Source organism: Moschus berezovskii, chromosome 21 (assembly GCF_049115385.1).
Source record: "Moschus berezovskii isolate FMDL1 chromosome 21, NW_MosBer_1.0, whole genome shotgun sequence".
Lineage (NCBI taxonomy): Eukaryota > Metazoa > Chordata > Mammalia > Artiodactyla > Moschidae > Moschus > Moschus berezovskii.
Window position 1 is genome coordinate 13,855,778 of NC_142480.1, and position 26,090 is coordinate 13,881,867.

Sequence of the window (26,090 nt, forward strand, 5' to 3'; positions counted from 1 at the left end):
CATGACTAGGACTCCTTTCAGTTCTGTCTTTTGCAAGTGATTTTAATATTTGTGAACTAGAGAATAATTCTCCCACCAGCAGCTGAGAGATTTCTGAAAGATTTTACGACCCATATAGAAGTTTGAATATATTCTTATTTTGGCTGTTTGCATTTTAGAACCTTAGGCTCATACTTGTATATGTCAAAACATTTACAGAAATTTTAAAATTTATTATTTTATCAATTTTCCCAATTAATACCCAGGTAAAGACTTCGTGGGGAGAAGATAATTTAAATACCTGGACACACTTTTTTTAAGCAAGGTTTATAAAAAAGAATTAACTGTCTACTATCACAAACATTTCATTTAGGAAGGATCAAAATTTTACCACCAAAATACGGGACAAACATAATCTCTGGATAAAAACCAATTTTTTTGGCCACCTTATATTTCCCTGGACTAAGGTTAACACAGTGGCGTTTGGGATTCATTGATCTGCATCAGGTCTGATGTGAGCCAAGTGGTTTCTGGTGAAGGAGCAGGGCCTGGATGAAATGAGGAAGAAACCGGGCAGAATCACTTTCCTAGCCTCTTGAGAGTCTGTCTACCCTCATTTCTACCTGTCTACCCTTATTTCTAGTGGCCTGTTTATTTTCTGTGGTTTTAATTTTGATACTGTTGAGACTGTGTTAAAAATTTTTAATGCATTAAGTCTTAGAACTTAAATTTTGAATTTTAAATTCAGTACTTAGTATTTATCTCCCGAGTGGTTTGCAAGGATCATGTGAAAGTGTTAAGTTTCTCAGTCGTGTCTGACTAACCCATGGACTACATAGCCTGCCAGGTTCCTCTGTCCATGGGATTCTCCAAGCAAGAATACTGGAGTGGGTTGCCATTCCATCCTCTCCAGGGGATCTTTCCAACCTAGGGATCGCGCCTGGGTTTCCTGTATTGCAGGCAGATTTCTTTACCATCTGAGCCACCAGGGAAGTCCCATCAACTGCTTAAAAATTTATCATGGAAAACTTGGGAAATATGTAATAAATTTCAGCTCCATACAGTCTTACCTCCCAGAAATAACCAGTTTGTATATTGGGGTGGGCGGATGTCCTTTACTCATACTTAAAATACGAGTATTAAAAAATGTAGTCCTTTCTTGAAATAATCCTTATTTCTGAACAGGGAGGCCTCGTGGGTCTGGTAGATTATCCTGACGATGATGAAGATGATGATGAGGATGACGACAAGGAAGACACTCTACCATTGTCAAAGAAAGCAAAGTTTGAGTCATAATAGTGGCAACTGCTTGTGATCAGTACCTGTCGAGAAAACTGGTTCTCTACCCCTCCCCACTACAACATCTACAACAAAGCAGTGGTTTCTTGTGAATGACTGACACACCGATCAGCTCGCACACTTGGCTTCTGCTCATCAAGTGCCAATTCAGTGGAGCAGGAGGAGGGGATATTACACATTTAGGGGAAAGACTTAACGCCTTTGAGCTCTCCAGCTTGGACCACACATTGCCCTTTTCTCAGGGAAGGAAATGGAAACAAAAAGCCAACAGGGCAGGGGGTTTTGTAAGTGGAACTCTGGTTTGACTGGTCAGTTGCTACAATCAGAATATGCTTTCTCGGACCATGTTTGAGACTCAGAAGAATAGGCTTTTCTGCCATAATTCTTCGCTAGTTAAGAATGCCAGCAGTTTCTTTGTATAAAGAGACCTGCCTTTAAAATCGTACATTCTGAACATTTTAGTCAAGTTACAACAGGTTTGGAAAACTTCTTTGGGGGAGGGGCGAATATAAAATTTCCTCTTTTTTATCTGTTCCCTTTGCCCTTCAAACTGCAGATTTTTTTTTTAAGTGGGGATTTGTCCCTACTTGATTAAAGATTGAGTGGAATTCTAGATGTGGTCATTTGTGTCATAATTTTTTGTTTCATTTTGTTTTTTATTTTTTTTCTCCTTCTCTGAGTGTATGCTTAGTTGTTGAGTATATATATTTGGGACCATTAAAATTTTTTTTGATGTAATATAACCTAACGTTGTGCTGGTACCTGTTTTACCATGTGTAATTTTTGTTCTACATTTCTTAATTTGTTTAGAGTTTTATGAAAGATGGTATAGTTTTTATTGACAAAAGCAAAGTAATCTTACAACTATGTGCATACAAAAAGCAATACTATTTTGTGACTAAATATTTTATATTAAAATTTACATCAGCAATTGTCTTGAGAATTCAGGGAAACAGAATGGAATTTAAAATTTCAACAGTTTTGTTAAACCTAGAAACGTGAAATTAGTATTCCAAAGAGATTCTGAAATTTCATATCTTGGGAAAAAATGATGGTACATTAAATCAAAATTGAGGATGAATGATTTAAGAATAACATACTGACTTTTGAATAATAAAAGAAAAGTGAAGAGTAAGAGAAATTGTATTAGTTGTATTTTTCTTTTTTTTTTTAACTGCTCCCTTTGGAATACCAGTTGGAGTTGTAATTGATGGTTCCTAAATAAATACCTGGCCAGAGGACCATCAGATACCACTTTATTAACAGTATTTTTTAAATAGGTTCTTTTTATTGTCTTAGGTGTGCTAAAATTTTAAGGAAACATAAATATCTCAGTTTACCTTCACTTTTTTAAAGTGAAGATTTTAGAACTTACGGAAGAATGTATTTGCAAATGTGAATAAAAATTCATATCTAGGAAAAGGATACTATTTTAAGTATCACATACTTTAACTGGATAATCTAGCGAGCACTGTGTGCTTCTACCTTAGCTCCTTTGCTAGCGCTCAGTACATTGCGGTACCAAAAAACAAGGTTACATGGAACAGGTGAATAGAAAACCAGAAATCAACAACTTGCTACAGTCATGAAAGAGTCTTATTGTTGACTAATTTTTTTTTTTTTAATGAAACTTTGGGTGCATTATTAACTAAAAGAGTTAAGTGTATTTCACTACAGTATAGAGATACTTCTGGGTCAAAAGTTCTGGCAATTAATAATTTTAATCAATTTATGTTGTAAATAAAGAGAACAAAAACTTAATAGGATCTAACTTAATTATATTATGTCTTCCTTTATTACCTAGAAAGTCCATGTGAAATGTCTGTGCTTTAAACATATAGTTTAAACTGATCTTTCTGGTTGACTCATGCAATACTTACTTGTCTTGGTATTCTGGGAGTTGTTGGGTACTGGGAAGAACCACCCCTTATTTTCATGAATTGTGGTCCAGTATATATTTAAAAAAAAAAAGGTATTAGCTATTGACCTTCAACATTTAAGAGATGCCCTTTCAATGATGCACAGGTTGGTTACTAAAGCAGAAACTTCATACAAGTTGCTACAATAGAAAAGTTTCATGGAGGAAGACTATTAGCAAAAAATTACTAGAAAAATAACACTTGAACTGACACAGTTCCATCTGACTCAAAAATCCATGCTTTTTGAGTATGAATACTATCTTGATAACCAATGTCAGTATAATGTAAGTATTCACATATTTTAATGATACCTATTGGTTCTTTTCCTCATTTTATAAAAGGAAAAACACATTTCACCTCTCAGTGATTACCTAGCAATTTCTGGGAAAAAAAAAAAAACAACACCGATAATTGTTAGAGAAAACACCTTGACATCCATCTTGTCAAGAAATGTTACTCGGCATTTTTTTGATAGAATGAAGCCTGATGGGTTTTCTCTGCCTGACTATACTCAGATTCTGCATGCCATTTTCTTTGGAAGGCCAACGTGCAAGTCAGTTTTGGGAATGAAGGGGAAGCATGGAGCAGGGGGGAATGTGTCTCTTTTAATTCTTAATTTGAGCATTGGCCTTTGCAAAGCTTGCCAGATTAGAATAGCAAGGAGTTTACACTGAGATTTCTTTTAAGTGGAGAACTTAAAATTACCAACCTCTAGTATTTACCATATCAAAAATTCCTTTGGGGGAAAATTTAGGACCTTCAAAATTCTTACATACGAGGTTGTATTAATTGCCGTAATATTTCGAGCAAGAGGATTATAAAAACATGTTTATGGGATGGAGTACTGTCTACCATTAATATGGGACAATGACACATGAGGAATGCGGCAGTCATCAGTATACTGGGGTACTCAGTGCTAGATTAGTTTGATTTTTCCCTTTGGCCTTAATGATTTATCTTGGCTCTTTTGAAAGGAAACTAGAGACTCTCTTCAAATAGACAAATGTCCTAACTGCTGGAGTCAGATGTCTTGGTCCTTAAAATAACTCTTCTTGGAGACACAACTTTCCTTGACCTTGTTGCTCTCATAGGTAAGATCTCCAAGGGCATAGTGATTCCTTCAACATGATGCTAAATGGGCTTAATTTATTTTATGTTCCCACCGTGGTGTAGGTCACATCCTATCACAAATTCAGTGGACACTATCCAGTTTATATTACTTGACACCTAGGCAGCATTGGCTACTATCCATTGTCTTCTTGATACCTTATACTCTTGGCTGCTCTAACATCATATGCTTTAACATTACTGACCTTTCTACTGTTTGATAGCTCCCTACTTGACCACTGCTGCGATTCATTAGGGTACTCATCTTCCCAATTGCCATCAAGCCACGTTACTTTTATGTCCCTGTCCATTTGTTCTGTGCCCTAAAAGACTGCCTGTCATGTGCCTTTTTTTTTTCCCCTTTTGAACTTTTTACTTTGTATTGGGGTATGGTTCCAAATAGGAAAAGGAGTACGTCAAGGCTGTATATTGTCACCCTGCTTATTTAACTTATATGCAGAGTACATCATGAGAAACGCTGGGCTGGAAGAAGCACAAGCTGGAATCAAGATTGCCGGGAGAAATATCAATAACCTCACATATGCAGATGACACCACCCTTATGGCAGAAAGTGAAGAAGAACTCAAAAGCCTCTTGATGAAAGTGAAAGAGGAGAGTGAAAAAGCTGACTTAGGGCTCAATGTTCAGAAAACTAAGATCATGGCATCTGGTCCCATCACTTCATGGGAAATAGATGGGGAAACAGTGGAAACAGTGTCAGACTATTTTTTAGGGCTCCAAAATCACTGCAGATGGTGATTGCAGCCATGAAATTAAAAGATGCTTACTCCTTGGAAGGAAAGTTATGACCAACCTAGACAGCATATTAAAAAGCAGAGACATTACTTTGCCAACAAAGGTCCATCTAGTCAAGGAAAAGGTTTTTTGAGTGGTCATGTATGGATGTGAGGGTTGGACTGTGAAGAAAGCTGAGCGCCGAAGAATTGATGCTTTTGAAGTGTGGTGTTGGAGAAGACTCTTGAGAGTCCCTTGGACTGCAAGGAGATCCAACCAGTCCATTCTAAAGGAGATCAGTCCTGGGTGTTCATTGGAAGGACTGATGCTGAAGCTGAAACTCCAATACTTTGGCCACCTCATGCGACAAGCTGACTCACTGGAAAAGACTCTGATGCTGGGAAGGATTGGGGGAAGGAGGAGAAGGGGACGACAGAGGATGAGATGGCTGGATGGCATCACCAACTCGATGGACATGAGTTTGGGTAAACTCCAGGAGTTGGTGATGGACAGGGAGGCCTGGTGTGCTGTAATGCATGGGGTCACAAAGAGTCGGACGTGACTGAACTGAACTGATTAACAATGTTGTGATAGTTTCAGGTGAACAGCGGAGGAGCTCAGCCATACATGTATCCATTCTTCCTTAAACCCCCTTCCAACCAGGCTGTCAGGTAACATTTAGCAGAGTTCCATGTGCTGTACACTGGGTCCTTAGTGATTACTGATGATGTATTTTAAATAGAGCAGTGTGTACATGTCATGTGCCTCTGAATGCTCTTGCCTTGCCTGCTGATGAACTCATTTATCGTTTCGAACTGTTCCCCTGACACTTAGGGACTCTGACCTTGAAGGAAGAGTTGTATCTTTTTCAACTTAGTGTCTAACATGATACATAGCCTACAGATGAATCTCCAAATGTTTATTGGATAAATGAAGGAAAGATTGAGTAATGTACATACAATATACAGACTGGGAAAGTCTTAGCAGACGCCCCTACACAGTGAAGTTTGACTGATTCTTGACCATAAAATTCTCTTTGTGGATATAAAGGAAGAGGACTCAAGACCTCTGTCCTGTCCTTTATGCCTGTAAGCCCTAGATTAGTGACAAAGGGAGTATTTTAGGTTCATACAACTAGCCTATCTTGAATCATTTTTAACATCTATTAAAATTGTACTTCAGGTCTGTTCATCCTGAACTCCAGCACCTTTAATTCTCTTACTGATGTGTTAGTTATAGTTCTTTACATGTACATACAGACCCCTGCCTTTTATAGTTAGACTTAGCCAAAGGCTGTAGATTTCACATCTATTGGTCTGCATGTTTATTTATCTAACAAGCTTAAACGTTTGTATCTTGGTCTATTTCTTGGGGTGTGAGTTCCCAGAAGGAAGACCAGATTTATATGTAGGTAGATTGGTTGGGTAAATAGATTTTCTGTGTCAACTCAATGAGCACTTCACAAGAATGATAAAATGGATGCATTTCATTTCTGAAAGAATAACGTTTCTGATAAAGAGCCTGAAGAATGTGATCATTCTGTAGTACAGCATTCTATAAAGTACAATTCTGGAAGAAGATGAAGTAATGAAATTTTATTAAGAACCTTCTAGATGGTTCTTTTTTGACTCATATTGTGGGACGTAGGTGCCCCATCAAAACCAAGAGCCCAGGAAAAAAAAGTGGCTTTTAGAATACTCAGGCAGCTTTCAAAAAGAGTCTGAATGTGATTTGAATTATTAGCGAAAACCTTTCATCCTAAGCCCTCCCAATGCAAGTTCTTCATGGACCTACACTGGAAGACTTAGAATGCGGTGGGGGAGGTTGGGGACAGAACAAACGAGGCTGAATGAGACTCAGGAAACTAACAATATGTGTTCCACACATGTTGATTAATTAAGTTGATCAGAATGCTCAAAGTACCACACAATTGCATTCATCTCACACGCTAGCAAAGTAATGCTCCAAATTCTCCAAGGCTTCAACAGTACATGAACTGAGAACTTCCAGATGTACAAGCTGGATTTAGAAAAGACAGAGGAACTAGAGATCAAATTGCCGCTGGACATAACTTCCACTGGATCATAGAAAAAGCAGGAGAATTCCAGAAAAACATCTGCTTCATTGACTATGCCAAAACCTTTTACTGTGTGGATCACAACAAACTGTGGAAAACCTGCCTCCTGAGAAATCTGCAGGTCAAGAAGCAACAGAACCAGACGTGAAACAACGGACTGGTTCCAAATTGGGAAAGGGTACATCCAGGCTGTATATTGTCACCCTTTTTCTTTAACTTACATGCAGAGTACATCATGCGAAATGCCAGGCTGGATGAAGCACAAACTGGAATCAAGATAGCTGGGAGAAATACCATTAACCTCAGATATGCAGATGACACCACACTTAAGGCAGAAAGTGAAGAAGAACTAAAGAACCTCCTGATGAAAGTGAAACAGTTGGCTTAAAACTCAACATTCAAGAAATGAACATCATGGCATCCAGTCCCATCACTTCATGGCAAATAGATGGGGAAACAGTGACAGATTTTATTTTCTTGGGCTCCAAAATCACTGCAGATGGTGACTGCAGCCATGAAATTAAAAGACGCTTGCTCCTTGGAAGAAAAGCTATGACCAACCTAGACAGCATACTAAAAAGCAGAGACATTACTTAACCAACAAAGGTCCATCTAGTCAAAGCTATGGCTTTTCCAATAGTCATGTATGGATGTGAGAGCTGGACTATAAAGAAAGCTGGATACTGAAGAATTGATGCTTTTGAACTGTGGTGCTGGAGAAGACTCTTGAGAGTCCCTTGGACTGCAAGGAGATCCAACCAGTTCATCCTAAAGGAAATCAGTCCTGAATGTTCATGGGAAGGACTGATGTTGAAGCTGAAACTCCAATACTTTGGTCACCTGATGCAAAGAATTGCCTCATTTGAAAAGACTCTGATGCTGGGAAAGATTGAAGTCAGGAGGAGAAGGGGACAACCGAGGATGAGATGGTTGGATGACATTACCGACTCGATAGACATGAGTTTGAGGAAGCTCCAGTAGTTGGTGATAGACAGGGAAGCCTGGCGTCCTGCAGTCCATGGGGTCGCAAAGAGTCGGACACAACTGAGCAACTGAACTGAATAATGGACACAATCATAGCAAGACATAAACTCAGGAAGATCAGACAAAAATTTGAACAGACCAATTATTAGCAAGTAGGTTGAATTGGTGATCAAAAACTTCCCTGCCAAAGTCCAGGACCAGATGGGTTCACTAGTGAATTCTACCAAACATTTAAAAAACTCAATACCATTCCTTCTTAAACTTGTTCAAAGTTTAGAAGAGGAAACATTTCTAATTCATTTCATGAGGTTAGCATTATCCTGATATCAAAACCAGAGATGGATACCACACACACACACACACACAAAGAAAATAATAGCTCATATCCTTGATAAACATAGATGCAAAAACCCTCAACGAAATTTAGCAAACCAAATCCAACAATGCATTAAAAGGATCACAATCAAGGTCAAATGGGATTTATTCCTAAGGTGCAAAGATCATTCAACATCTGTAAATAAATGTGTTAAGTCACATTAATGAAATGAAGGCTAAAAATCATGTGAGTATCTCAATAGATGAAAAAGGATTTAACAAAATTCAACATCCAGTTATAACGTGTGCTGCTGTGTGGTAATTCGCTTCAGTCGTGTCTGACTCTTTGTGATCCTATGGACTGTAGCCCATCAGGGCCCTCTGTCCATGGGATTCTCCATGCAGGAATACTGGAGTGGGTTGCCGTGCCCTTCTCCAAGGGATCTTTCCGACCCAGCGATTGAATCCACGTCTCTTACATATCCTGCATTGGCAGGTGAGTTCTTTACCACTAGAGCCACCTGGGAAGCCCATTTATGATCATTTCAGTTTAGTCACTCAGTCGTGTCCAACTCTGCGACCCCGTGGACTGCAGCATGCCAGGCCTCTCTGTCCATCACCAACTCCCGGAGTTTACTCAAACTCATGTCCATTGAGTCAGTGTTGCCATGCAACCATCTCATCCTGTCGTCCCCTTCTCCTCTAGCCATTTATGATAACTCTCAACAAAATGAATATAGAGGGGATGTACCTCATCACTATAAAGTCCATATATGACAAGCCCACAGTTAACCTCATATGCAATGGTAAAAAGCTGAAAGTTTTTCTTCTAAGATCTGGAACAAGACAAGGATGCCCACTCTAATCATTTGAATTCAATATAGTATTGGAAGTCCTAGCCAGAACAATTAAGCAAGAAAAGAAGTAGGAGCCATCCAAATCAGAAAGTAAAGTAAAACTGGCACCATTGGCATATGAAATTAAAGACCCAAATGAATGGAAAGATAGCCCATGTTCATGGACTGGAATAAATCATATTGTTAAAATGTCCATACTACCCCAAGTAATCTATAGATTCATTGTAATCCCTACCAAAATTCCAATAGCATGACTGAGCGACTGAACTGATATGTACCTGAAACTCATATAATATCATGTGTCATTATACCAAGAATAAAAAAGCACGAGACTGTTTGAACAGATCTATATATTAATACATGAAGAGACTGGATTAATGATCAAAAGACTACCCATAAAGAAAAGTCATATGGCCCAAATGATTTCAAAACTGAATTATCCGATGTTTCACAAATTCTTTCCAAAAACAGAAGAGGAGGGATCACTTCCCAACTCATTCTATGAGACCAGTATTTCCTGATACCAAATCCAGACAAAGATATCACCAGAAAACTATAAAACAGTATCTTGCGCATATGGTCATAAAAATTCTCAACAGAATACTAAGAAATGAATCCAGCAATAAATAAAAAGAACTAGACACCATGACTAAAGGGGTTTTACCCAGGAATGCATGGTTGTTTAACATTTGAAAAATCAGTGTAATTCACCACATCGAAAGGACAAAATACAAAACCTACATGATCATCTTCACAGACACAAAAAAAGCATTTGGGAAAAGTCAACCCACTTTCATGATAAAAACCCTCAACACTCTGGGGAGAGGAAACTTCCTTAACCTGATAAAGGACATCTACAGAAAACTATAGCTTAATATTTCACTTAATGGTGAAATATTTTCCATCTAAGATCAAATAGAAGACCCGGATATCTGTTTTTGTTACTTCAACATGTTCTGCTGCTGCTGCTGCTAGGTCACTTCAGTCGTGCCCAACTCTGTGTGACCCCATAGACGGAAGCCCACCAGGCTCCCCCGTCCCTGGGATTCTCCAGGCAAGAACACTGGAGTGGGTTGCCATTTCCTTCTCCAATGTGTGAAAGTGAAAAGTGAAAGTGAAGTCGCTCAGCCACGTCAGACTCGTAGCGACCCCATGGACTGCAACCCACCAGGCTCCCCCGTACATGGGATTTTCTAGGCAAGAGTACTGGAGTGGCTTGCCATTGCCTTCTCCATCAACATGTTCTAGCCAGGGCAATTAGGCAAGAAAATAAAAGGCATCCAGATTGGTAAGGAGAAAGCAAAACTATCTGTAGATGGCACAATATTACATATAGAAAATACTAAGGAATCCATTATAAAACTATTAGAACTAATAAATGGGTTCAGCAAAGTTTCAGGATACGAAACCAATAAACAAAATCAACTGTTATTTCTGTATATTTGCAATGAACAGTACAAAAGGAAACAATTCCATTTACCACAGTATGTGAAATTAGGAGCAAATTTAACGAAAAGCAGAGTGTATAACCTGAAAACTATAAAAACACTGTAGAAAGAAAGATCTAAATAAATAGGAAACCTCTCACACTTAGAATTAAAAGGCAATATTGTAAATTCCGCAATACTCTTCAAACTGATCTACAGACTCAATGCAAACCCCATCTGAATCCCCAATCTGACTTCCTTATAGAAACTGAAAAGCTGCTTGTGCAATGTACATGGAATTGCAGGGGACCCTAAATGGCTAACCACAACCCAACGTGCATGCTTAGTTGTGTCTGACTCTGAGAACCTTTAAACTGTAACCCTCCAGGCCCCTCTGTCCATTGGATTTTCCAGGCAAGAATACTGGAGTGGGTTCCCATTTCCTCTACCAGGGGATCTCTCTGAACCAGGGATCGAACCTGTGTCTCCTGCATTGCAAACCGATTCTGTACCCTTTGAGCCATCAGGGAAGCTCCAAAAGGCTAAAGCAATCTTCAAAAAGAAAAAATAAAGTAGGAGGACACGCACTTTGAGATTTCAAAATTTACGAGAAAGCAACAATAATCAAGAGAGTGTGGTACTAATATATGGAAATACAGATCAATGAAAGAGATTCAAGAGTTCAGGAGTAAAACCACGTCTCTATGGGCAACTGACTTTCAACAAGGATACTGTTATTAGCTGAGCCATGGTCCCCAGACCTGGAAAATAAAGTCTTCAGCTTGAGTACCTCAGACTGGGGCTGTCTGGCTCTTTCAAAAGATAACTAAATTAAAATGAGGTTTTAGGGTGAGTCCTAACCCAACATGTTGTTTTTGCCTTTTCATACTGTTCATGGGGTTCTCAAGGCAAGAATGCTGAAGTGGTTTGCCATTCCCTTCTCCAGTGGACCATCTTCGGTCAGAACTCTCTACCAAGACCCATCTGTCTTGGGTGGCCCTACACGGCATGGCTCATAGTTTCATTGAGTTAGAGAAGCCTGTGATCCATGAGATCAGTATGGTTAGTCTTCTGGGACTGTGGTTTTCATTCTGTCTCCCCTCTGATGGGTGAGGATAAGAGGCTTGTGGAAGCTTCCTGGTGGGAGGGATTGGCTGTGGGGAAAACAGGGTCTTGCTCTGGTGGACAAGGCCACGCAGGAGAAAGGAGCAGCAACCCCACAAGAGACTGAGCCAGATTTGCTTGTGAGTGTCAAGACGCCTCCCAGGTCTGCTGCAGCCAGAGCCCCTGTCCCCGCGGCAGGTCACTGCCAACCTGTGCCTCCGCAGGAGACACACAAAGGCGGGGTCACTGCTCCTTTTCCTCGGTCCTGGGTGCACACAAGGTTTTGTTTGCGCCCTCCAAGCATCTCTGGCGGGTCTGAGATTTTATTTCAGTAAATCTTTAATCCAATTTTCTGCTGATGGGTGGGGCTGTGTTCCCTCCTTATACTTTGGCCTGAGGTCAAACTGTGGTTAGGGGTAATGATCCACCTCCTAAAGGACTTATGTCAGCATGTCATGGCTCCCAGGACTGTTGCAGGCAGTGTCCCTGACCCACGGCAGACCACTGCTGACCCACGCCTTCGCCAGAGACTCCCGGACACTCACAGGCAAGTCTGGTTCAGTCTCTTGTGGGGTCGCTGCTCCTTTCTCCTGGGTCCTGATGCGTACAAGGTTTTGTTGTGCCTTCCAAGAGTCTGTTTCCTTTGGGGTTCTCAGTCTCTTTGACAGATCCCCAGGTTAGGCAATCTGCTGCGGGCCCCAGAACTTTCGCAACAGTGCGGGAACTTCTTTGGTGTAATTGTTCTGCAGCCTGTGGGTCATCTGCTTGGCGGCTCTATGGTGGGGCTGATGGTGACCTCCTCCAAGAGGACTTAGGCCACACGCCACGCCTCCCAGGTCTGCTGCAGCCAGAGCCCCTGTCCCCGCGGCAGGTCACTGCCAACCTGTGCCTCCGCAGGAGACACACAAAGGCAGGGTCACTGCTCCTTTCCCTTGGTCCTGGGTGCACACAAGGTTTTGTTTGCGCCCTCCAAGCGTCTCTGGCGGGTCTGAGATTTGATTTCAAATGCAATTGCGTCCCTCCTACCATCTTGTTGGGGCTTCGCCTCAGCCTGTGGACACGGGGTATCTGTTTTTGGTGGGATCCAACATTCTCCTGTTGATGGTTGTTCAGTAGCTAGTTGCTATTTTGATGTTCTTGCAGGAGAAGACATTAATAAGAAGTGGCAAGAATACAGAGAAGAACTATACAAACAAGATCTTCATGACCCAGAAAACCACGATGGTGTGATCACTCACCTAGAGCCAGAAATCTTAGAGAGAGAAGTCAAGTGGGCCTTAGGAAGCATCACTATGAACAAAGCTAGTGGAGGTGATGGAATTCCAGCCAAGCTATTTCAAATCCTAAAAGATGATGCTGTAAAAGTGCTGCACTCAATATCCCAGCAAATTTGGAAAACTCAGCAGTGGCCACAGGACTGGAACAGGTCAGTTTTCATTCCAACCCCAAAGAAGGGCAATGCCAAAGAAAGGTCAAACTCCCAAATAATTGCACTCATTTCACATGCTAGCAAAGTAATGCTCAAAATTCTCTAAGCTAGGCTTCAACAGTACATGAACTGAGAACTTCCAGATGTACAAGCTGGATTTCGAAAAGGCAGAGGAACCAGAGATCAAATCACCAACATCCGTTCAGTTCAGTTTAGTCGCTCAGTCGGTCCTACTCTTTGCGACCCCATGAATCACAGCACGCCAGGCCTCCCTGTCCATCACCAAATCCCAGAGTTCACTCAAACTCATGTCCATCGAGTCGGTGATGTCATCCAGCCATCTCATTCTCTGTCGTCCCCTTCTCCTCTTGCCCCCAATCCCTCCCAGCATCAGACTCTTTTCCAGTGAGTCAGCTCGTCGCATGAGGTGACCAAAGTATCGGAGTTTCAGCTTTAGCATCAGTCCTTCCAATGAACACCCAGGATTGATCTCCTTTAGAATGGACTGGTTGGATCTCCTTGCAGTCCAAGGGACTCTCAAGAGTCTTCTCCAGCACCACAGTTCAAATCATATAAAAGCAAGATAATTCCAGAAAAACATCTACTTCTGCTTTATTGACTATGCTAAAGCCTTTGACTGTGTGGATCACAGTAAACTGTGGAAAATTCTTTTTTTTTTTTGGTGGAAAATTCTTAAAGAGATGGGAATACCAGACCACCTTACCTGCCTCCTGAGAAATCTGTATGCAGGTCAAAAAGCAACAGTTGGAACCAGACATGGTTGGGAAAGGAGTACATCAAGGCTGTATATTGTCACCCTGCTTACTTAACTTCTAAACAGAATACATCATGCGAAATGCAAGGCTGGATGAAGCACGAGCTGGGAGAAATATCATTAACCTCAGATATGCAGATGATACCACTCTTATGGCAGAAAGCGAAGAGGAACTAAGGAAGCTTTTGATGAAGGTGAAGGAGGAGAGTGAAAAAGCTGGCTTAAACCTCAACATTCAAAAAAAAGAAGATCATGGCATCTGGTCCCATCACTTCATGGCAAATAGATGGGGAAACAGTGGAAACAGTGACAGACTATTTTCTTGGGCTCCAAAATCACTGCAGATGGTGACTGTAGCATGAAATTAAAAGATGCTTCCTCCTTGGAAGAAAAGCTATGACAAACCTAGACAGTGTATTAAAAGGCAGAGATATTAGTTTGCCGACAAAGGTCTCTCCAGTCAAAGTTACGCTTTTTCCAGTAGTCATGTATGGATATGAGAATTGGACCATAAAGAAGGCTGAACACTGAAGGATTGATGCTTTCAAATTGTGGGGCTGGAGAAGACTCTTGAGAGTCCCCTGGAGAGCAAGGAGAGCAAACCAGTCCATCCTAAAGGAAATCAATCCTGAATATTCATTTGAAGGACTGATGCTGAAGCTGAAGCTCCAATACTCTGACCACCTGCTGCGAAGAGCTGACTCACTGGAAAAGACTCTGATGCTGGGAGGGATTGGGGGCAGGAGGAGAAGGGGACGACAGAGGATGAGATGGCTGGATGGCATCACCGACTCAATAGACATGAGTTTGATCAAGCTTAGGGAGATAGTGAAGGACAGGGAAACCTGGTGTGCCTCAGTTCACAAGGTTGCAAAGAACTGGACAGAACTGAGTGACGGAACAACAAACCCAATATATTTGGCGTCTTCTAAGAGGATACGAGGACACAGATATACATAGAGGGAAGACAACTATCTTAAAGCCAAGAAGAGGGGCCTCAATAGAAACCAAGCCTACTGACACTATGATCTTGGACTTAAGCCTCCAGGACCGTGAGAAAATAAATTTCTGGTGTTTGAGCCACTTAATTTGTGGTACTTCATTACGGCAGACCTCGCAAACTAACAATGGTTTTGGTAGCGAGAGTCATTCTAGAGAACAGAATCTTAAGGATAAATTTTCTAATTTAATCCTTCTATATCTGATCAGACTTAAAGGCATTAATGACTCAATGTCCAGAAGTTAAAGAATGCACAAATAGTCCATGGTATGAGGTGGCATGGAGATATTCAAAACATCACCAATGGACACTTCTAACCTCATACTTGTAAGAGGCAAGGTTCTGGGCAATCATGTATACGATACCTTGGAACATTTTCTGTTGAACAAAGAAATATTGGCTGCTTGTTCCTAATTTCGCTGAACAAAGTAGGGAAAGGCAAAGATAAGCTCAGGAATTCAAATTTCCAGTTCAAATTCCTCATAAGTGACTCAAATGCTTTTGTGTCTGCCTGAAAGAGATCATTTTCTCCTATATCTGTAAAGCCAACATTGCAGAAAATAAAACCCAGACCCTTGTGCTGTGGGAGGCTGAATTACAATACAGATTAAATTCTGAACCTCACGGAGTGTATACCATTAAAGCTTGAGCACTGATTGGTGTTGAAGGTTAGATTAGGTAACATAAAGTGGAAGTTGCTTCAGTCGTGGCCGACACTTTGCAACCCTATGGACTGTAGCCAGCCAGACTCCTCTGTCCATGGACTTCTCCAGGCAAGAATACTGGAGTGGGTTTCCATGCCCTCCTCCAGGGGATCTTCCCAACCCAAGGACTGAACCTACGACTCCTGCATTGCAAGCAGATTCTTTCCAATCTGAACCACCAGGGAAGCAGACTAGATGGTCTCCCCTCAAAATTCACATGGTAAAGCCTCACCCCCAATGTGACTGCATTTGGAACTAGGGAGGTAATTATACTTAAATGAAGTCATAGGGGAGGTCCCTGATCTGACTGGGCTGATGTCTTTACAAGAGGAGAGGTGGAGCTCTCTCTGCACATGTGAAGAGGAAAGGCCACGTGAGGCCACAGTGACATGTGGCCACCCGTGAGCCAGGAAGACGTCAGCACGCACCAGAAATCAAATTTGCCTTGGTGTCTTGATCTTGGACTTCTAGACTCCAGAACTGTGAGAAAATACATTTCTGCAATTGAAGCCGCCCCGTCTGTGTTATTTTGTTACAGCAGCCTGAGCAGACGAACACAACTGGGAAGGAATGTGATTCTGAAAGCTGTGATCAAAGATATTCTCACATACTGAGGTATGAGGAAGTCATTCTGGCTTACTCATGAGTTAACTTTAATTTTACGCGGACAAAAACAGCCTGTCTGTGGCCTGTCGAACTCACCCTGGACATCTGCTTCAATTATTAAAGAAAAGGGGGAACTGAGCAGAAGTGAAGAATGTCTACGTTAAAAAATAAAGATTAAATGCCTCCATCCTTGAGAAACCCATGCTACTCCTCCTTCCAGGGTAAGACTCCCTTTCCCAGGTGCCAAGGCCACACTGACTCACTGTGTGTGTGCACTTGCTTATTTGGCTGTGCTGGGTCTTAGCTGCAGCATGTGGGATCTAGCTCCCTGACCAGGGATTGAACCTGGGCCCCCTGCATTGACAGCACAGAGTCTTAACCACCAGACCACCAGGGAAGTCCCCTGATGTGTTTTTCTTTGAAACCCTGAAGGAATGTATCCTTGACGTGTTTGATGTTCTTTGTTCTGACAAGACATAAAACTGCTGAAATGGTGCTTCTCTGGAGCGTTCCTCAGTTATCTGAAAGGCTGTCTTCCAGGCTATAGTCCTCGTATGCGTGCGTGTATGCTAAATCGCTTTAGTCGTGTCTGACACTTTGTGACCTTATGGACTGTAGCCCACCAAGCTCCTCTGTCCGTGGGATTCTCTAGGCAAGAATACTGGAGTGGGTTGCTATGCCCTGCTCCAGGGGATCTTCCTGACTCAGGGATTGTACCTAAGTCTCTTTCGTCTCCTGCACTGGCAGGCAGGTTGTTTACCACTAACGCCACTTGGGAAGCCCATAGTCCTCAGTTTGGCTCAAATAAAACTCTTTCTTTCTGCTCCTATTATAGACTGCTTCTTATTTTCACTGACAGCTGGTGTGGGGATATATGCAGAGATCCGAATGAGGCTGGGAGCAGAGAACCCCTTGGTTCTGATGAGTCTTCTCTGCCAGACTAACTCTAAGAGAAATCTGTAACGACCTCCCTTGAGGTAACTGCCTTGCAAGACACTGCGCCCTCAGCTCAGTGACCCACCCACCTTCCCTTTGCTTCTAGGTCTATAACTAGACTCAAGGCCCTTTAGGCTCCTAAAGGTGAGGTTAAAAGTGTGGCCCGTGACAAGCTGCACTCTTCCAAAAAGGACCACATACATTTTCCAAATACAGAATCTGGGACTGTGTATGGGAATGGATATTAGAGTATAGGATAATGGGTGGAACAAGTTGGATCAAGCCAAATTTATCTGTAGGGGCCCACGAGGCAGAGGTTCTGAATTTAATGTTGTACTGCAGGGGGATTAAAAAGGGTTCTAACAGAACCCTTTGGCTGGCTGAAACCCCAACCGAAAAGCAGCTACAGTAAGGGAAGCTGAAATGCCAGACCTGCCTTGAGATACTATAGAGGAAAGGATCCAAAGGATTAGGGAGACTGGAATGTTAGGGACATTTGCCATTTAAAATCTGTTCACTTGGGACTTCCCTGGTGGTTCAGTGGTTAAGAATCCGCGTTCCATAGGACACAGAAGCAACCTAGATGTCCACTGACAGATGAGTGGATAAAGAAGCCATGGTACATATAGACAATGGAATATTACTCAGCCATAAAAAGGAACACATTTGAGTCAGTGCTAATGGTGGGTGAACCTAGAGCTTATTATACAGGGTGAAGTAAAGTCAGGAAGAAAAATATAAATATTGCCGATTAATGCAGATACATGGAATCTAGCAAGATGGTTCTGATGAAGCTATCTGCAAGGCAGCAGTGGAGATGCGGACAGAGAACAGATGTGTGCCTGGGGTGAGGGGCAGGGAAGGAGAGAGGGTGATGAACGGAGGGAGTGGTGTGGAACATATCCACGACCACATGTGAAACAGCCAGCCAGGGGGAATCTGCTGTGTGACTCAGGGAACTCAGACCGGGGCTCGGTGACAAACCAGATGGGTGGGAGGGGGTGGGAGGGGGCTTCAACAGGGACAGGACATGTATGGCTGATCCATGTTGCTGTATGGCAGAAAGCAACACAATACCATAAAGCAATTCTGCTTCAACTAAAACTGAATACATTAAAAAAAGAATCTGCCTTCTGATGCAGGGGACACGGGTTCAAACCCTGGTTGCAGAACCAAGATCCCACACATCACAGATACTGAGTCCATGCATCACAGCTAAGACCTAACGCAGCCAAATAAATAAATATTAGAATTTTTTAAAAAGATCTGCTCACTTACCCTGGGTGGATATGATCTACCTTTCACTACACCCAAGGACCTTACTCTTTTCTGTAGGTCAGAAATTTTGGTGGGAGCTGCTGCCACTAAATTGGACAATCTAAGTGAAACAGGAGTCTCTGGATCCTGGAGTGGTGGGGGCCAAGGGAAATCCCCACAGTGGACAGAACCTGGAACAGTGAACCTAGCCTTCCATTCTGTGTGGGAGGAAAAATGGCCAGATAGGTGATTATATACCAGTTTATGAGCTGTAACCAGTGGTGTGGCTGGATGGTCAGGGACTTGGAAGGAACATGACTGGAGCACTGGTAACAAGGAAGTCTGGGGAGAGGTACCTGAGCAAACCTCTGTGAATGAGCAAAAGCCACAGGGATATTTGTCTCCCCCGGGAACATTCACCAATGACTGACTTCAGCAGAGGGAGATGTAATCAAGGGAATAGGACGACCCATTCTGCGGACAGGGCTTCCCTGATAGCTCAGTCGATAAAAAACCCTCCTGCAATGTAGGAGACCCCGGTTCGATTCCTGGGTTGGGAAAATCCTCTGGAGAAGTAGGCTACCCATTCCGGTATTCTTGGGCTTCCTGGTGGCTCAGCTGATAAAGAATCCTCCTGCAATGCAGGAGAGCTGGGTTCAATCCCTGGGTTGGGAAGATCCCCTGGAGAAAGGAAAGGCTACCCATTCAAGTATTCTGGCCTGGAGAATTCCATGGACTGTATAGTCCATGGGGTCGCAAAGAGCCAGATATGACTGAGTAACTTTCACATTCTGTGGATACCTGTCAGCTTCCTTCCCCCATCAACCCTGTCATCACCAAGTGGGCTCAAGAGCAAAGTGGTCACGGTGGCACGGTGGGAGGTTATGTACAGGCTTAGCAAAATGGATGTCTACTCACCAGCTCAACCTAGCTACAGCCAATTCTGAGTGTCCAATCTGTCAGTGTGTCCAATCTGTGTCCAATCAGAGACCAACAGTGAGTCCCTGATGAACAGGGCACCATTCCCGGGAATGATCAGCCAGCTACCTACCTCGCAATCACTTGATTACTCTGGACAGCTTCCACCATGGAAAGGGCAATGTTTTGCTCTTGGTGGAATGGCCGTTCACTCTGGATACAGACTTGTGTTCCCTGCACACGGTGTTGCTGCCGAAACTGCCATCTGTGGACTGACAGAACGCCTTACCCATGGCCACGGCACTCCACACACCCTGCTTCTGATCACGGAGCTCACTTCTCAGCAAGTGAAGTAAACACATGGGCTTGTTGCTGTTGCTCAGTCGTGTCCGACTATTTGCCACTCCAACCACTGCAGCACACCAGGCTTCTCTGTCCTCCACTATCTTTGTCCTCCACTATCTCCAGGGGTTTGCTCAAGTTCATGTCCCTTGAGTTGGTGATTGCTATCCAACTATCTCATCCCCTGCCGCCCTTTTTCCTTTTGCCTTTAATCTCCCGGCATCAGGGTATTTTCCAGTGAGTCTTTTGGTCTTCTCCAAATGCATGGGTTTGTAATCACAGAGTTCGGTGCTCTGACCAGGTTCCCCACCATCCTGAAGCAGTTGGCTAGATAAGATGCTGGAATGGCCTTTGGAAGACTCAGTTACAGCATCAGCCAGGTAGCAGTACCATGCAGGGAGGGGGGGGCAAAGGTCTCTAGACAACTACACATGTTCTGAATCTGAATGCTTGCTGTTTCTCCAACAGCCAGGATTCAAGGCTCCAGCAATCAAGGGCTGCAGATGGGAGTGGCACCACTATTACTCTTAGTGACTCACCAGCAAAAGCTTGCCTCCTGTCCCTAAAACCTTATGCTCTGCTAGGTCTTAGTTTAAAGGAAGGAGGAGTCCATTAAACTGTTAAGCCTGCCATGCGGCCACTTTGGGCTCTTCATGCCTCTGGGTCAACAGGTAAAGAATGGAGTTTTGTGCTGACTGGGGTGATTGAACCTGACTATCGGGGAGAAACTGGATTATCTGTCCACAATGGAAGTAAGGAAGAGGGTATCCACAATAAAGGAGAACCCTTAAGGCACCTCTTAGTCGTATTACTGTGCCCTGTGATTAAAGTTGATGGAAAACTGCTAGCACACAATTCAGGCAGGACTTCTAAAGGCTGGATCCTTCAGGAATGAAGGTCTGAGTTGCTTCACCCAACTAACGAAGGTCAAGAGCCACTGCCATATGAGGCACTTGCTGACGGCAAAAGGCATATGCAGTGGGCACTGGAAGAAGCTGGTTATAAACACCAGCTATGACCACGTGATCAGACACAAACATGAGAAAGGAAACGGCCATGAGTATTCACTCCTTCCTCATTTTGTTAAGTGTGTGTCCATGTGTATGTCTGTGTGTACATACATGTTTGTGTGTATACACACACATATACAATATACATGTATATACATACATAATATATGTGTGTTGGGGTGTGTGTGTGTGTATACTGGCTAACTGGTGCAAAGAGCCGATTCGTTGGAAAAGACTCTGATGCTAGGAAAGATTGAGGGCGGAAGGAGAAAGGGACAACAGAGAATGAGATGGCTGGATGGCATCACTGACTCAATGGACATGGGAGACAGTGGAGGACAGGGAAACCTGGCATGCTGCACGCAGTCCATGAGGTGGCAAAGAGCTGGACATGACTGAGCAATGAACAACAATATGTTTGTGTGTGTTTGTGTGTATATACGTCACACTATCTGTGTTTTCCCTTTTGCTATTCCCTTATCACATAAGATATTCTGACTTTTAAGTGTTGTTAACTGCATCATAGTTTTTTTTTTTTGCATCATAGTATTTAAGTTACAGGGTTTCAAGGAGAAGAGTGAATATCACCCAAGAATTTTGAATCCTCTTTTGGGGAAATAGTACATTTTTTATTTTATGCAGAGTGACTGTTAGCATGTTAGGTATTGTCTTTATTCAGAGATCAAGTATGATTTAAGGAGATGTGTCTGGGCACCAAGTTGATAAGGGTTACATTTGTGATGGTTAATTGTATGCATCAACTGAGCTAGGCCAAGGTACTCAGAGATTTCATGAAATGTCTGAATGTTGCTGTGAAGATATTTTTTAGATGAGATTAATATTTAAATCAGTTGACTCTGAGTAAAGCAGATTACCTTCTACAATGTGGGTGGGATTCATCCAGTGAGTTGAAACCCTGAAGAGAACACAGACTCAGGTCCTCCAAGGAAGAGGGAGTTCTGCCTCCAGTCTATCTTTGGACCCAAGCTGCCACATCAACGCTCCTTTGGGTCTCAAGTCTGCGGGCCTGCCCTGAAGATTTGGGCTTGCCAGCCCCCAAACTGCATGTGCTGATTCCTTTTTTTTTTTTTTTTTTGTGCCGATTCCTTAAATCCCTCTCTCCCTACTTTGTCTCTCTGTATACTACAGATAGACGTAAGTAGACACACACACACATCTTGCTGGTTTGGATCTCTGAAGAACCTTGATTAATACAGACATCAAGATCACTCAAAGGGAAAAGGATAGTCTTTTCAACAAATGGCGCTGAAATGACACATAACCACATGCTAAAGAATGAAACTGTGTCTCATCTCATATAAAAATTTACTCATACTGGATTGAAGCCTTCAGTGTAAGAGCTAAAACCATGGAATTCTCACAAGAAAACAAAGGAAGGATCATATCCATTACTGAGTGGGGTCATTCCAGGGACGCAATCACGGTTCAGTGTCTGCAAATCAATTAGTGTGATATGCCACATTAATAAAATGAAGGATCAAAATCATATGCGCCGAAAAAGCATTTGACAAAATTCAACATCTGTTTATGAAAACACTCTCAACAAAGTGGGTAGAGAGAAAATATCCCGCAACATAATAAAGGCCATCTATAACAAGGTTGGGCTTCCCAGGTGGCGCTAGTGGGAAAGAATCTGCCTGCCAATGCAGGAGACAGAGGAGATCCTTGGGTGAGCAAGATCCTCTGGAGTAGGAAATGGCAACCCATTCCAGTTCTCTTACCGGGAAATCCCATGGACAGAGAAGCCTGGTGGGCTACAGTCCATGGGGCTACAAAGAATCAGACTCAACCAAGCACAGTGACAAGGCCACAACTAACATCATACTCAATGGTGAAAAGCTGAAAGCTTTCCCCTAAGATGAGCAAGGAGATAAAGATGCATTTGCTCACCGCTTTTTTTCAACATGGTATTAGAAGTCCTAGCCAGGACAAGTAGGCAAGAAAAAGAAATAAAAGGTATCCAAGTCAGAAAGGAAGAAGTAAAACCATTACTGTTGGCAGATGACATACATAGAAAATCCAAAAGATCCCACCAAAAAAGTATTAAAATAATACATAAATTCGGTAAAGTTGCAGGATACAGAATCAATAAACAAAAATCATTGCATTTTGACACCTCAATAACTATCAGAAATATAAGGAAATAATCCCATTTAAAACTGCAACCAAAAAAAAAAAAATTTAGGAATAAATTTAACCAAGGAAGTGAAAGACATATGCTGAAAACTATTAAGATATTGATGAGGGAAATCAAAGATACAAATAAAATGGAAAGATAGTCCATATTCATGGATTGGAAGATTTAATATTGTTTAAATGTCCAAACTACCCAAAGCAATTAACAGACTGAATGGAACCCCTGTCAAAATTCCAAAGGCACTTTCCACAGAAATAGGAAAGTTTCTAAAATTTATATGAAACTACGAAGACCATGAATAGTTAAAGCAATCCTGAGAAAGAACAACAGAGCTGAGGGCATGAAGCTTCCAGATTTCAAACTATATTACAATGCTGTAGTAATCAGTACTATTGCCTAGAAAATCCCATGGATGGAGGAGCCTGGTAGGCTGCAGTCCGTGGGGTCGCTAAGGGTCGGACACGACTGAGCGACTTCACTTTCCCTTTTCACTTTCACACATTGGAGAAGGAAATGGCAACCCACTCCGGTGTTCTTGCCTGGAGAATCCCAGGGACGGGGGAGCCTGGTGGGCTTCCATCTATGGGGTCACACAGAGTCGGACACGACTGAAGTGACTTAGCAGCAGCAGCAGCAGCAGCAGTAATCACGATAGAATGGTATTAATAAAAACATCACATATGTCAATGCAACAAAACAGAGAGTCCAGAAATAAACCCACCCATATATGGTCAATTATTTTATGACAAAGGAGCCAAAAATATGCAATGAGGAAAGGACAGCCTCTTCAATAAATGGTGTTGGGAAAACTGAACAGCTACATGCAAAAGAATGAAACTAAACTCCTATCTTACACCATCCACACAAATTAACTCAGAATAGATTTTGTTGAATGTAACGCCTGAAAACAAAAAGATTCTCAGAAGAAAACGTTGCCATGTATGGTTCTTGACATCAATCTTGGCCATGATTTTCTAGATCTGATACCAAAAGCAAAGGCAACAAAAGTAAAATTCAGGCTAAAAAGGTTTGGCACAGTAAAGAAAATCAACAAGATGAAAAGCAACCTATAGAATGGGAGAAAATACTTGCTAATGATATATCTGATAATGGGGTTAAAACCCTATATATATATACACACACATATATATATATAAACTCACACAACTCACATGGAAAAGCAACACATAATCCAATTTTAAAAACGGGCGAAGGACTTGAACAGACATTTTTCCAAGAAGATATATGAATAGCCAACAGGTACATGAAAAGATGGTCAACATCACTATCATCATCAGGGAAAAGGAAATTAAAAACCCAAGTGATCACATCACACCTGTTAGAATGGTGACACTTAGAAAGATAAGAGATAACAAATGGTGGCAAAGGTGGGAAGAAAAGGACCCTCGTGCACAGGTCGTGGGACTGCAAACTGGCAGAGCCACCATGCAGAACAGTATGGAGGCTCCAAAAAAAAAAATTTAGCACATGATGCAGCAATCCCACTTCTGGCTATGTATCCAAAAGAATCAAGAGCAGGGTCTCACAGAGACACCTGTACACCCACGTTCACAGTAGCATTATTCACAATAGCCAAAACATGGAAGCAACCCAAGTGTCCACCCACTGATGAATGGATAAGCAAAATTCAACACACACACACACACACACAGGAGTATTACTGAGCTTTGAAAAAGGCAAGATATTCCGTAATATGCCATAACATGGATGAATCTCAAGGACATGATGCTGAGTGAAATAAGCCGGTTCAGTTCAGTTCAGTTCAGTTCAGTCGCTAAGCCGGTTACACAAAGACAAATACTGTATGATTCCACTCACAGTAGTCAAAATAATAAAGACAGAAAATAGAATTAGGTTTGCCAGGGGCTAGAGCAGGGGAGAGTGGAAAGTTATGGGTATTGTCAGATTTACAATTTCATCTTGTAAAAGAGTCACGGGGATGGATGGTGGCAAGGACTGCACGACAAAGTGAATGTACTTAATACTATTGAACTGTACACTTAAAAACGTTAAGATGGTAAACTTTATGTTATGTGTGTTTTAACACAAACATTTAATTATGAAATTAATACATGCTCCTTATAACAAGTTAATGACAAAGACATTAACAAAGAGCCACTCCCCCCGCTCTTAAAGTTGTACGAATTATTTAAAACTCCTATCAAATTACAGAGATGCCATTAGATTACACAGATGAGCCAGCATTTTCTGAGAAAGGGAGAAAATTTCTTTATCAGAATGAACAACATAATTAAAGTACTGCTTCTGTGTAGGAAGCAATGCGCAAAGCAATTACTTTTCATGCAGAAATGAACAAGAAAAAAATTGTAAATAAATAGTTAAGTCTCCGGAGAAGGCAACAGCAAACCACTCCAGTACTCTAGGCTGGAAAATCCCATGCACAGAGGAGCCTGGTAGGCTGCAGTCCCTGGGGTCGCTAAGAGTCAGACACGACTTCACTTTCATGCATTGGAGACGGAAATGGCAACCCACTCCAGTGTTCTTGCCTGGAGAATCCCAGGGATGGGGGAGCCTGGTGGGCTGCCATCTATGGGGTTGTGCAGAGTCGGACTGAAGTGACTTAGCAGCAGCAGCAGTTAAGTCTCAGATAAGAGTAAAACCCAAGGATTGGTCTGGATGGACAGGGGATGGAGGGTTACTGCTTAGTGGTTAATAGACGGTCTGTGTGTTTGCTTCCTGAAGTTTATGGCCAACTCGATGGAGACATAGGGGAAACAATTCTTATTAAAATAATGGCAGATGGGGGCAGGTGGGGAGTGGCAACAGATGAGGAGGAGACAGTGAGGAAGGTTCCTTTTTAGACCTTTTTACACCCCATCACCTGAACTTCAAAATTACCCTGTAAAGTCATACAGGAAACTCCTTATTCTGATTTGATGGAGTGAGAGGATTTCTAGGAAGTGCCTTGTCCAGCTCATCCAACCCTGTGAAGCCTTCCACTCCTGCAACCTGGGCACCATCCAGTTTACCTGACACCCTGCCTCACCAGGGAACAAGGATGCTCAGTCAGCTCGTTCCGAACGGAATAAAATGGGGTTGAGCCAATGAACTGCGGATACATCAATGACAATGAATCAACACAGCAGCTAACTGACCCCCAAACAGAAATT

General features: G+C 42.2%; 1 protein-coding gene and 1 non-coding gene across 3 annotated transcripts in view; one reads left to right on the plus strand and one right to left on the minus strand.

The window, feature by feature from the left end:
- The window catches only part of PPP4R3A (protein phosphatase 4 regulatory subunit 3A), a 35,440-nt gene extending 33,549 nt beyond the window's left edge, over positions 1 to 1,891 (plus strand). For both annotated transcript variants that reach the window (XM_055418388.2, XM_055418389.2), the window contains exon 15: positions 1,165 to 1,891. In XM_055418388.2, the coding sequence (XP_055274363.1) occupies positions 1,165 to 1,275 (111 nt within the window). In that variant the 3' untranslated portion in view covers positions 1,276 to 1,891. The remainder of the gene's footprint in view (positions 1 to 1,164) is intronic.
- A 14,750-nt stretch (positions 1,892 to 16,641) lies between these two features.
- On the minus strand, positions 16,642 to 16,714 carry TRNAD-GUC (transfer RNA aspartic acid (anticodon GUC)). Its single transcript has one exon. It is a non-coding gene; the product is annotated as a tRNA-Asp (tRNA).
- Between the last annotated feature and the right edge of the window lie 9,376 nt (positions 16,715 to 26,090).